At 34.1% G+C, this 14226-nt stretch overlaps 1 protein-coding gene and 1 pseudogene across 1 annotated transcript; one reads left to right on the top strand and one right to left on the bottom strand.

Moving 5' to 3' along the window:
- Window positions 1–5226: 5226 nt before the first annotated feature.
- LOC145562001 (uncharacterized) lies at window positions 5227–9266 on the top strand. Its single transcript, XM_081622147.1, has 7 exons — window positions 5227–5636; window positions 5730–5797; window positions 6321–7066; window positions 7357–7486; window positions 8011–8348; window positions 8430–8560; window positions 9082–9266. The coding sequence occupies exons 1-6, from the start codon at window positions 5324–5326 to the stop codon at window positions 8554–8556; spliced, it is 1722 nt and encodes a 573-aa protein (XP_081478273.1). The 5' UTR covers window positions 5227–5323; the 3' UTR covers window positions 8557–8560; window positions 9082–9266.
- A 61-nt stretch (window positions 9267–9327) lies between these two features.
- LOC145562003 (putative UDP-rhamnose:rhamnosyltransferase 1 pseudogene) lies at window positions 9328–10734 on the bottom strand (annotated as a pseudogene).
- Between the last annotated feature and the right edge of the window lie 3492 nt (window positions 10735–14226).

The raw sequence follows: 14226 nt of genomic DNA, 5'->3' as shown, positions 1-14226 counted from the left end.
TAGGTTCAAATCAATTGATTTCTAAGAAACCTAGAAAATTGGAAGAAGAAAAGAGGAGAGAGAAAGTGTCTTTGATTTGGAGTTGGAGTAGTGAGAGGAAGAGAGAGAGTGAGAATGAGAGGTTGATTTCTGGGAAACCCAGAAAATTGGAAGAAGAAAGGAAGAGAAAGTGTGTGATTTTGAGTTGGAGTAGCTGAGAGGAAGAAAGAGAGTGAGTGTGGGAGGAAGATGACTGAAAAAAAGGGCGAAATAACATTTATTTATTTAAAAATAACATATATATATAAATTAAAATAATAAGAAGTTAACATCAAAATAACATGAATTTTATAAACTTGGAGTACTGTGTGCATGGTACTCTAGGAGTAAGATATAAATTGCGCCAAACTACTAGTATTACGATCAGTTATTTAAATAACCTAATCAAATTACAATCTTTACGTGGTTCATGATTTTATATGTGGGATGGGTACAAGTTGAGGGAATATCTACATCTAAGCATCCATGCTTGGGAAGATTCGAACCATAAGCCAATGAAGCTAAATTTTGCTAGATGCTTTTAAAATCTTTACCATTAGTCCAAATACTAGGTTAAGTCCCGTGCCATGCACGGTCATAATTAACCTTTACAACAAAAATTATAAATGATGGTGTTAATTATTCAACAAAAATTTATCCAAAAAAAAAAAAATTGTAACAAAATAACTTGCATTTTAATTTATACCAATTAATACCAAATTCATAAAGGTTATTGAATTGAATTTTATTAAAAAAATAAATAATATAGTAATAGAAATTTAGAAGCTATAAGGTTTTACATAAGAAAATGAAAATATTAGCTTATAATTTGTTCACACACTTTGACCCATATATGAACTCATGTACATTTGTCCTTATAATTTGTTGACACACTTTGACCGGCATAATATAAAAATTTAGTTGATTTTATATTACTTTATGATAATTAGTATTATGTAATTAACTTTTTTTAAATATATATTTTTAGCGAGTAGTAGGGGTTTTACATTGCATAAATGCATAGATCAGAGTAATTAGATTGTAGAAAAGTGTTTGGTAAATAGCTGATTGTTTAAAGCTAATTGATTATGTGAAATGACCAATAAACTAATTGTAGGGTAGGTAGTTCATATTAGAAATTTTAATTAAATGGGGGTATAAGTGTCATTTCAATATAAGAATTGAATAGGCTAATTGAAAAAGCTCCCAAAAAGAGCTTTTTGAAAAAGAGCTTATTTAGTGGAATAAGCTCTTTAAATAAGCTACTTACCAAACACCTTGAATTGACCTATTTAATAGTGAATAAGCTAATGTAGGTCAAATAAGCTAGTTACCAAACACATCCTATGTTGTTGGATTATTGTCATAATGTTTGCTTTTATAATTTTTTTTTTCCATAATTTTAATAATATCTAATTAAAAATATAGATGGTCAAAGTTCGTTGTGTCTCGACAATTCTAGCTTATAAAAAATGGAGGGAGTATAATATAATAGAATGATTTTATGATTTTGTTCAGTTGTTCTTGTAAACATTAGATATAATTTTAAGATTTATTCAAAGTATGCTACCAAAATTATTTTTCTATTTTTAATTTAAATAAATTAGACTATCAAATGATAAAGTTGGAAAAAAAAATTGATAATATTATAATAATCTTAGATAATGATGTATTTCAATACCTTATTTTTAATCTATAGTATATTTCAATATTTGTAATTAATAGATATCTCGTATATAGAAAGAATATATGTTAAAAAAAATTAATTGAGTATGATTGGATTAAATGTGCTATCAAAATGGAAATAAGAATTATTTGTATCTTATAAAATGAAAGTCATTAAATTTCAACAACAAACACACAAAAAAAAAACAAAAAAAAAAAACAAAAAAAAAAAAGGAAAGTAAAAAAGGCGGGAAATTTTGTAATGACATCGTGCCAAGTGTCACTTTAGGTTTGCTTTTAGTATAGGTTAATTGATTGATTGTTTTGTATGTCAAGTGTTTATTCTAATGATAATTTTTTTTTTTTAATTTTTTTTCTTTGGTGAAAATAATAAACAGATCTCAAACTGCCGTAGTTACATAGTAGCAAGTGCTGAAGGTGATTAATATTTTAGGTGCAAGGTAAAATACATAATGATATAGGAGTACAAATTAATTTAAGTTCTATAGATTTCCTAGCTTGATCAATTAATTAAATTATGATAATTGTGCAACAAGTTTGATGTGCATGTAATTCCGTTCTAATTTAATAAACAAAAGTAGCATTTCAACCAAAATTCCAAGTAACCATTAAATATCGACTTCTTCCTTTCAAATTACAATAAAACTTACTGTATTAAACTAATTAATTAACATGTATACCATAGTTTTTCAAAAAAATATTAACATGTATACCATTATAGCTAAAAAAAAAAAAAAAAAAAAAAAAAAAAAAAAAAAAAACACAACACCCCTCAAAAAAAAAAGGAAAAAAAAAAAAGTGAATTCTCTTAAAAAGTATTGCTACTATAGTACTATAGAATTAGAGTCTCTTCTCTTCAGCTTATTTTCAGTTCAATTCAGCTCTAATCAGTTCAGTTCTTAATTTCCTTCTCTTATAAAATATTCAGTTCAGCTCAATTCAATAAATCAGAACATTCCCTTACTCTATCCATTATTATTGTCTATATTATTATTCCAACTCATATTAATAAGGTAATATGTATATCAAGTAAGGCTTTGTTCAGCGGTAGTGTTTGAAGCAATGGTTAATAATATAGTGTTAAAAACTATTAGGAAGAGGTTAAAGTATTTGGCAAGATAATGGTTCTAGTAGCGGTTAGTGGTATAGATAACGTTTGGGTAGTTTTTCTCAAATATTGAATATTACATTGTAAAAGTTTGTTTACTTTATAAACAATATGTAAGGATTTTATGTATTTTAGTATTTCAATCACTATTTTACCAAACACTCATACTATCTGCCGTAGAGTCAATCACGAGTTGGGTCGAGTAGGGCTAGACTTTGGCAAAAAAAAAAGTGTCCCTATTTTGGGTCTAAAAAATCATGCCCAAACTCGATATTTTGGACCAAAGATAGCAGGCTTTTTGGACCAAAATCAAGTTGGGCTAATTTTTAACTAAAAATGTATGGCCTGTCCAATACTTAAATTTTTTAATTAAAAAAAAAAAAAAAAAAAAGGTCGACCAAGCATCTACTGAAAGTCTGAAACCTTACATTTTTTAGGCTGGACCAACTTTGATAAGGTCTACTCAATTGTTACTTTAATTTGATACTTAATATCTACACACTCACTACTAATAGTTATCCGCTAATTGATCACTAAAAGCCGCTACCGGCCTAGCGCTAGTTTTGCATAACACAACTTAAATTAGAATCCAATGAATTTCATAATGCTACAAATTGTTCTTCATTACTTAGCTTTTCTAATTTATAACCAAATATTTGTACCACCGATTTATTTGCAATTATATTAGTGTATATTGTATATGGAACAAATACAGGGTAATTGTTAGCCAATTTGAAGTAACTTAGCTAATTACGGGTAACTAAACTATCTCGCTTTGAGGATAACTATGATGTCTAAAAATTAGATATTTCCTTTGTTTTATAAAATTGCAACACTTGACTAAAATTTTAGTCAAAGTGTTTTAGTCTTTTTTTTTTTATTTATTTATTATTATTATTATTATTTTTAATTTTTTTTTATTTTTATTATTTATTATTTTTTTTGGGGGTTGCTAAATATCGCCCTCAAATATGTAACTAACGCCCGCAAAATAAAATAAAATTACGTATTTATCCTTATAATAAAATTTCGTTAGATCTTATGGACAACGACGAAGTACAAGAAACACAACCTTAGACGCTCGTAGAAGGCTCGTCGAACCGTATAGAATCGGTACGCCACAATTATTTTTTTTAAAAAAATTTGAAACCAGGAAACGCCTAGTTTTTAAGAATCCCCTAGGCAGAAACGCCTAATTTTTTTAGAATCCCCTAGGCAGAAACGCCTAATTTTTTCGAAACATCCTAGGCTATTCGAAAAAACTAGGCGTTTCAGCCTAGGGTATTCTAAAAAACTAGGCGTTTCACCTCAAACGCTCAAAATTTTCATACAACCACACGGTTGTTCACAGGAACTAGGCGTTTGAGCCTAAGACGTGCGAAAAATCAAGGCGTTTTCCGCGAATTTAGAAAAAAAACATTTTCTCCGTCGGCGACCGATTTCCCTTTGTCTTCACTTGTCATTATCGCGGCTGTGTAGATTGTGAAACCGGAGGTAAGGAGTTGGTGGTTAAAAGAGGAGGAGGAGGTGATGGTGGTGGTGGGTCGTATGAAGAGGGGGTAAATTGAGGGGGTAATTTTTTTGATAAAAGGGTAAATTTGTAATTTTAGTTTATTTTGCGGGCGTTAGTTAGATATTCGAGGGCGACGTTTAGCTTTCCACTTTTTTTTTTTAATTTTTTTTTTTTTTGGTTTTTAAGCTGAGAAAGTAAATTTCATTATAAATAGGCTTGAGATAAGATTTTACTATAAGGCGTTTGCATAAGATTTAATTTTTACTCCTAGCTTTATATTCGATGTACATTAACTAGATGTGCCGATTCTAGTATTCGGTTCGGGTTTGATGAATTCTAAGTCTAATTGGCTCTATTATAAATTACTATGTCTAAACAAGTCGAAATTTGTGTTTTTTTTTTCTCAAGTTAGTTCCGAATTAAGTTATTTTTTGACACAGTCCATGACCTTACAATATCAATTGTATTGTAGTATACTAGTATGTCCTAAAGTGATTAACACAAAGTTTGCTTAAAAAAAGTGTTTTTCTATATAGGAATCATATTAATTTCACTTTTCTACATTGTGTCCCAACATATATCACTTTTTACACTGTAACCTCAACATACATTTTGTTTTTATACGGTACTCTTGCCGTTATCCCGCCGTTAGTGGGGCTCACTCTCAACTTATTAATTTTTTTTTTTTTTTATCGATTTGTGCATTGGAAAATGTTCAGTTTAAGGTTTTGGTAGCTATTTTGGCTCTTAAGGGTCCAAATGGAACTCAGATTTCACAAATGTTAACATAAATGCCACGTTTTGCGTATTAAAACGTGAATACGTAAATCGAGACATTTCTTAATAAGCAAAACGAGACATTTAAGTTAATTTTTTGCTTAAAAAAATCTTTCAACAAATTCTGATGTTCTCCACTCTCCATTGACTGCAGTCTTTGTAACCAGTGAACAATAACTAAATCAGAAGACACAGAGAAGAACCAAGAAAGAAGAGAGAGAATGTCAATTCTGGGCGACGATGGAAAAGGCTACGATCTAGCTAGAAAGCTTGAAAGCTCTGGGATATGGCGGACATGGCTTGGCGATTCTCTCTACTCAACTTTCGTCCACTTTCTCTCTTCTCCTTCTTCTTGGGATGCTTTCATGGCTTCCCACGACTCTAAGTCAAAGTCTAGGTCTCACATCCAACTTCAGCTTCGTGTTCGCGCTCTTCTCTTTGATAAAGCCGCTTTCTCTCTCTTCCTTCCTTCCAATGTTTCTCTCCCTTCTTCTTCTTCTTCGTCTTCTCTTGTTTCTCTTCTCAATCCCAATTGTAAGTTCTTAGTTAATTTAATTTAATTCCCCCAATTTTGACCTAATTTGTTTGATTGGATTGGAGTTGATTTTTGTTTTTAATTTATGGAAGATTTGCAATTGCATGCTGATGATGTTTATTTCACCCTGGAGGATGGTGTTCCTCAGCGAGATTCTAAGGTTTGTATTATTTGTTCAGATTGATTTCTCGAATTGGAATTGTTGATCAGCTGAACTGGGTTTTGATTGTGATGAAAAGCCAATAGTTTCAGTGAATTTGTATATGTTTAGGGTTTCGAGTGATAATGCTGATAATTCTCTGAATTGTTTGTATGAATTGACTAGGGTTTATATTGATTTTAATAAATTCATGTGTATATGCGATATGATTTGGGGGTTTTGTTGGGATTATATAAATGTGGCTGCTAATTTCCTTTTAGGGGTAAAAGTTTGCATCTTTCTATGTGGCTGCTAATTTCCTTTTAGGGGAATAGGTTTGCATCTATCTCTTGTTTTGTTCTTGCGAATCGCGGTAACACATGCGTAGAATTTTTAAAGTCCTCCATTCCTAAGCTTTTTAGTTTTGTAGCATGCCATACATTTTTTATGAAGCAATTCAAGTTGAGCTTACAATGATCAGTTTAATAGGGGTGATCACTCTGTTGTTGACGTATGTAAGCACTCTTTACTGTGATCTATGTAGGTTCAACCCCAGAGATTCAGACAGGAAGATTTTCCGGACACATGGTATCATCAATTTATTGAGAATTACAGGATGAGCAAGCCATACACTCTATCATTTCCGAATCAAGAACTTGAGAGACGTAATCCAAGTGAAATGTCGAATTACCTGAAAATTACGGAAAGGCATAAGAGGAGGAGAATAGTGTTCAAGGAGGATGAAAGCAGAGGATTTGGAAATTCTGAGAATAGTATGCAACCTAATGCAATTTTGGATGAAGATAAGTCTGGTAGTGACAGCACTTATTTCTTTCCAGAAACAATGTTTACGATGAATTGCGTACCAGATAGTGCAGTTGCACCTAGTACATCAAGTGATGATAAGCAGAAAGTGGAATTTTATGGTGTTCTTGATAAATTGCCTCAAGTGACAACCAAGAGTTCTATTATGCTTGAAAGGCTTGGTATCAGGCCTGAGTATCTAGAACAGGGGTCTGGTCAAGCCCGTACAAAAGTTCGGTCGGATGGCAGCAGAAGACAGTTGGGTCATGAACAAGCAATGCAAATATCTAAGAGGGCGGTTGCCGGTGTTTTAACAAAGGCGGGATTTGAAGGTGCCTCTGAAATTCCGGTTCGGGTCTTATCCCAGTTTCTCAGCTGCCATATTTCTAAATTAGGTAGCATATTGAAAGTCCTTGCTGATAGTTACAAAAAGCAGTGTTCAGCAATGGAACTGCTTAAAATGTTCCTCCACGTAACAGGAAATAGGTGAGCATGGGAAATATTGTGCAGAAAATATATTGTACATGTTTTAAATAGGATTCTTGTTAGCTCTCTCTCTCTCCTTTTCCTGGACTTGAGAATACCTCCTGGCACTGTCTTTCAGGATCCATTCTCTATCTCATTTTGTTGATTGCTGATAGATGGTTGTGCTTTCGTGTCATTATCCAAACATATCTTGCTTTTATGAATTTTCCTGTACAGATTATTTTCTGCTCTTTCGCATGACCTCTGCATATTGGTATACATGTAAATGCTATTTGCCTTTTATCCTGCAGCAACCTTGGCAGTTTGGCCGAATATGTGAAGGATACTAGGAACGTTGCACAGCAAACTCCACAGCAAGTACAGGGCATGCAGTCTCAGCTTCCATCGCCACAGCAGAATACACTTCAGCTCCCCCAACAGGTATGCTTGTTTACATTTGTATTCTGTGAGGTACGCCTGCTAATTGCTTGGAAATGCCTTGTTGTGTCCATTGGCAAGTACATGGATACCAAAGAAATATTCTGTTTTACCTTGTTCATGAGTATCACAGTTAAATTTGAACCACCCCTCCCCCCCCCCCCCCCAAACCCCACACACACACACATAAAAGAAAAGGATTTTAGGGTAGAACAAATCTCTATAAGATGATTGTGTGGTCAAATTAAAGCTCCAAATCCTGTAATCATATTAAACTACTTAGTATTTTTAGCAAAAGGTAAATTATTTCTCTTCCAAAACATTGAAGAAAACTAACTTGTGCAGGATTCCATGTACCAGATATTTTATCACCTTTATATTGCGAGTTTTATAGAATTCCAAATAAATGGGTCTTCAAGCTTAGGAAGGACTCTATACATTGGCTCTTCTCTACCAGCATTGCACTAATTAGTGTCGGGAAAACTTCGTTTCCAACTCATGGATTTGAACTATTGGTAATTGTGCAGATACCCCGACAAATAAATCCACAAATGCCTCAGATGGTTCATCCCCAGAATCTGACCTTACAGCAACAACAACACCTGGAGAGATTGCAACGGCGGACAGCGTCTTCTCCACGTCCTATTATGAGCATGGAGAAAGATCGTCCCATGGTTGAGGTGAAGCTGGAGAACCCACCTGAATTACCTTTGGAGAATAATTCATTTAATGCAATGAATAGACAAGCCCAACAGATTCAGTGGCGGCAGCAGCAGCAGCAGCAAGTTTTTCAAAGGTTCATGGGATCGTCTGGCAATCAAATGAGGCAGCCAACTTCCATGCAAATACCGCAGATACCATCGCCGTAAGATATACTAGGGGTAGAGATGGATTCTTTTCTACAGGAATAATTTGATAGTTTTTTGAATTTGATTCTTTCATGCAGGAGTATGAGTATCGGGACTGTTAGGGCACCACCAGTGAAGGTAGAAGGTTTCCAAGAATTGATGGGTGGGGATTCCTCATTGAAGCAAAATCAGGATGAGAATAAGCTGACTTCACCTTCAAAATAGATGGGTTAGCTTTCACAATTCTATGCGTCTACATGAATTTTCTATGCACAATTATTCTCATAACCGGTTCACTACCCCCAACCTGCCACAACACAGTTTTTAACTGACCCTAGATGCCTCTATAAGCCTATATGTATAATTGATGACTTGTTTCTGCTAAAAAACGGTGAGAATCTCTCTGCATTGTACCACAGGAATCCACGAATATACTTGGTATTAGCATATTACACTATCTAAATACAATTACATGCTATGAAATCTCATGAGATTATCTCGATATTGAAAATTTGGGATGATGTTAGCCTTATTGGAGCTTGGTTGAATGACACTTACTAGCTTGTGCACTAGATTTTTGGCTACTTATTTATTGAATTAGCTGACTTCTGCACCGTGAAATTTGATTTGTTGGTTGATATTTGTAATTAACATAGCACCTCTAAAACAATGAGATAGTTGTTTGAACCTAGTTAGCTGAAGTGGTTGAACACTACCTAATCAGTTATTCTGTTTCTTGCTCTGTGTCAGTGAAGAAGGGGATACGATGGATCCTGAATTTTGTCCTAGCAAATTGACAATTGGTAATTGCTGACCAATTTGGAGGATGCAATTATTGCATGGAACATGCTACAAGGACACAAACATCCTCAAGTGGCACCTAAAGAAAAGACGAAGGATCTCAAAAAAAAAAAAAAAAAAAAAAAAAAGATAAATAAATAGTTGCTTTTGACTAGGTTATAAACATAGATATCATCTGCTTACTCAAGGATTACACTAGGTCTCAGGTATGGATCTGTTGTTGTTAAGGTACTTCTCGAAATTCTTCGTATAATGTTGCTGCAAGCTTTTATCCGAAACCATTCTGCTCAATTTTTTTGCCTCAGCTCTGTAGATCTTACCAAGTATGTCCCCAAATACCATCTTCAGTGATTGTGCTACTGAATTTTTAGTGAATGATCCATCGTCATTGTTCCTTGGTATTTCTATGCCAACTTTTTTCTCTTCCATAACTCTTGCGTTTAATCCTTTGTCCAAGACAAATGGTAGCATAACTAGTGGTCTTCCAAACTGAAGTCCCTCTATTATAGAACTCCAGCCACAATGTGTCAAGAAAGCCCCCACCGAGTCATGTGCCAATATTTGGCTTTGAGGTGCCCAATTTGTCCAAACCAAACCCTGATCTCTTGTTCGTTCTTCAAACCCATCCGGAAGCTCCAGTGGTTTATATGCTTGTTTCCGAAGTGCCCAAAAGAAGGGCAGCCTCGACAGCTCCAATCCAAGTGCCAACTCGATGATTTCGTTTTGACTGGGAGAAAACTCGCTGCCTAGGGCTACATAAACCACTGAATCATTTGTGTGTGAGTTCAGCCAACCCTTTATTGATTGCCAGGTATCATCATTTTCCCTTTTACCCTCTTCCTCTGAGATTGGCAACAAGCCTACAGGAATCACTGGCTTTCTGTGAAGCTTTTCTAGAAGTTGCAAATATTCATTTTCAAGCTCTCTGCAGCTACGTATAGCAAAGACATCACAGTCACACACTGAAGATCCACTGCGGAACATATCTGAAACACCAGAAGCATTTTTTTGTGTGGCACTGATGCACTTCTTTGCTTCATGAAACCGGTAGACAACTTTGTTGTTGAATGGAATCCACTTGAGTGGACTAGTCAGGCTTTGAGGGTTACTCCATGTTCCAGCGCCATTTTTTAACATACTTGACGATGGACCAAAAGCTGCTGAGCTCCAGCCATTCATTAAAGACAGGAAAACTTTGCGGACACCCAGTCTATCAGCAATTGGAGGCAGCCAATAGCTTGGGAAGTCATAGATGATCCAATCAATTGGAGAAGCAGCTTCTAGAAACCTAGCCATCGGTTCACTTAGACCGTCATAGGCTTTCTTGAGTAACTCGACATCATCAAAGGGCATGTCTGAGGTTGCTTGAGCATTTTGGGGTAGCTTTTCAACTCTTGGTAGTGGAAGAGGGACTAGCTCAATAAAGGGAACCAATTTCTGGGGGATATTTGGAGAGAGGCGCTCAAGATTTCGTGGAGCAGACACATAAGATATGCGATGTCCCTTTGTAGCCAAGTGCTTTGAGAGCTCTAGGAATGGTATCATGTGGCCAAATGCTAGCCATGGGAACACTACTATGTGAAGCTCCTTCCTATTATCCATGGCTCCTGCGATACTTTGAGAAAAAAGAGGGGCAAATAACAGATATTACTGAAGCAATGGGAGATCACAACTTTGTGGATATGCTTTGCCACTGAATTTCTTTGGTTTTTCTATCAAGTGACACCTGTTTAGATGAGTATGCATGTAACATCTCGTAGATATATACGAATTACTATATAGAAAGTTTATCTGCAGTTCTACATTTGTATGATAAGGAATTAAGAATCTGGGAACCTAAAATCAACGTCCTGGGTATTGTTGTTTGACATCTCTGTTACTTTTATAGCTTATCTAGTTTTATACTGTCGTATGTAGTTCATATATACTAAGAGTAGAACAAATTACGGTTGTTTAAGTACATATACATGTGACAGCAACAACTGAGCTGCATTCTGAAAGAGTAGACATATCTTGAAAGAGTAGACATATCTAGCCATCATGTCTTGGTCTGTTATGCACTTCCAACTTAACAACATGACGGCGGTGCAAATATGAGCGTCTTTGGTCACTACAATTCTTCTCTGTGAATCTAACCAGCTTCATCCTTGAGCATAGGCCCAAAGACGACTTCTATCTATTGACCTATCTTTGCAGTCCTTTAATATTTTGATCCCGGTTTTCTGAATTCATCACTCAATCCAAAAGAAACAGTAGAATAGTTAGTGGCCTTCTTGCCCTCTATAACAGGACTCAAACCATAATGAGTGACGAGCCAATTCAGGGTCAATATCTTGAATGCTGAGGAGCCTGACTTTTCTATATTGGTTTTTTTTTTTTTTTTTTTTTTTTTTTTTGAAATACCTAATCGGCTAATTGTAGCTGTTAAGTACATGTATAATAATGGACAAATATTTATCTCTTAATTACCTCACAATTTATAAAACTAGTTTGAAAAATTTACAGTTCCATGAACACAGTACAATGAGTTGGCCTAGTTTTAGATTAACAACAGACCCAGAAAATCCCCAAAAAAAAAACAAAAAATTAAAAAAACAGTAATCCTAGATCACTGAGAAGTTAGTTCTGCAGCTTTGTTCTTCATCTTTGTCCCAAAATCTGCCAAAAATGGACCAAGACTCAAACGATGGGTTGTCTGACTTTGATGACCAGTTCATGGAAGATGTTGTTGTGGCTTCATCCCAACTCACATCTGATGACAATTGGGCAAAAGACTTGGTTAGAAAAGAGGGAAGGGAGTTATCAGATGATCAAAGAAGACTCCTAGTGTATCAACTTCTAGGCATCATCCATCACATTATCACAACACACTCAAGCATAAGCTACATCCATAGTAACCTGTACATCATCAACCAACACATTCATGAAAACAAACCAGCAACAACCAAAATCCACTAACATCTATCTAATCCACTAACAGAGGAAGTAACAAATTAAGAAAGGATAGTTCATTGGACTTTCTAAAAAAAGGAATGGTGAATTTGATGAGATAGATCAAGTATGATCCAAACAAAATTAAAGAGGATGTCCAACATTATATAGCCCAACTCCTTGTGCATCTACCTCTCCTTTATGGCTCCAAGCCTCAGTTTGGCATATGTAAGAAGAGCTTTACCAAATAAAGGCAACATTCTTTAAGGAGATCGAGCAAAAGATGTGTTCATATAGAGAGAGCCTGACCTGACCCAGAAAAAATGCAATAACAGCACAAGCATAGTAGGATGTCAAGAACCTTAAACCCGTAACGAACTTCCTTTTGCAGCCAGGAGGGATAAAAAACCCAGCAGGCAATAGATGAAGTCCAATATCATGTCTTACAACCACTACAGATAAAAGTATCATTCTGCAACAAAAATTTCACCTAAGGCTTTTAAGGAAAAAAGTGGAGGAGAAGGCGTTGAGAAAGAGGGGTAAGGAAACGTAATACATTCACCACTGTCTAAGTAGAATGGAAGATACTGCCATAAAAGATAAGTACATTGTAAGAGGAAGGGGAGCTGTCTTGAACTGAACAAGTTGTACTTTAAGAGAGCTATTCACCCCAATATCCTGTTATTCAGACACCCTACAAGAAATGTTGCACTCCACCTCATCCCTCTAATCTAATATTACCGAAACCTCCTCATACATCTAGTCTTCTAGCATTCCAATGACAAGAAAAAGATGGACTATAATTACTCCTACTAAAGAATATATAAAACAAGTTTATTTCTTAAAATCATAATCCACTAATCCAGTGAAAAATTCATATTTGAAACTCTTGCTATTTGAAACCTTAGTATAAAAAGATAAACTTGAAAAAATAATACGAACTCTGTCCTGATTTGAACATGTATTCCTTCGTTGCATTTATTTTGAAATCGAGGAAGAATTCAATAAACATCTAATTTTAAAAAACTATACCACTTTAGAAAATTAGATATGTTGTTTAGGGAAGATGAGCCACCTAACTATTCCCATGTGTTTTTTCCCTGGGCAATGAGCAAAAAGAAAAACCTCACAAAGTTAAAGGTCTAACAATGCATTAAAGCTTTAAACAATTCTGAAGAGCTTTCAAATCCTCCAACTCACCACACATAACTCAAAAGGCATGTTCTACCAACATTTTTCTAGTACGCAGGCACCAAATCGACATAAAATGTCCACTAAAATAGTGCTCACCTAACTTCTGAAATCATCATTTCACCACTAAAATACACAATTCTTACCACTTCTCATTGGTTAGGGGGAAAATAATCTGCTGTATAATCTCGGGTAATGAATAGGAACAGAGGGGATACACAACAGTGTGCATCAAATCAAAAGGCATGTAATCGTGAACTAGATGAATGTCTCCACGAAACAAATCTGGACTCGAAGAAAAACGGGAATTGACATAGTATACTTCATTAACCACAAATCTCTCCCTACAATTTTTTCAACAAAACAAATTAAATTATAGTTACAAAAATAAAAGTTACTCAGGTATATTCTCCAAATATATGTAGCAACGACAAATTGAGGCAACGAAAGAGATTTCATCAATCGGTATATATTTGTAATCTTCAAGTAAAATTCTTAATCATTATTTTTAAAAAAAAGGATAAATTAGAACCTTTTAGAATAAATTACGTAAAACTTATTCATGAATTAACAAATTTCGTAAAACTATATATATATATATATATATATATATATATATATATATATATATATATATATATATATATATATATATATATATATATATATATATATATATATATATATATATATATATATATTACTAGATGAAAGCCTGTGTGGTGTAGTTTTAATTATTTGATTTATTGTATTTAATAATTTCTGACAAAATTACCAAATTTTAATTTTAATTTTTTTATTCATTGTAATTGAATTTATTAAATTTAAAATCTTTAATATGAATAGATAAATTTTTAATAATTTAAATCCTAAATCATTATTGGTTGTTTTTTGTATACCATATCTTTTATTTCGATAGATTCACCAAAAATATTAGCAAAAATAAAATTGATATAAATTAAATCTGTACAT

The sequence above is a fragment of the Chenopodium album genome, chromosome 10 (assembly GCF_948465745.1).
Source record: "Chenopodium album chromosome 10, dcCheAlbu1.1, whole genome shotgun sequence".
Classification (NCBI taxonomy): Eukaryota; Viridiplantae; Streptophyta; class Magnoliopsida; order Caryophyllales; family Amaranthaceae; genus Chenopodium; species Chenopodium album.
This window is presented reverse-complemented; position numbering and strand designations above follow the sequence as displayed.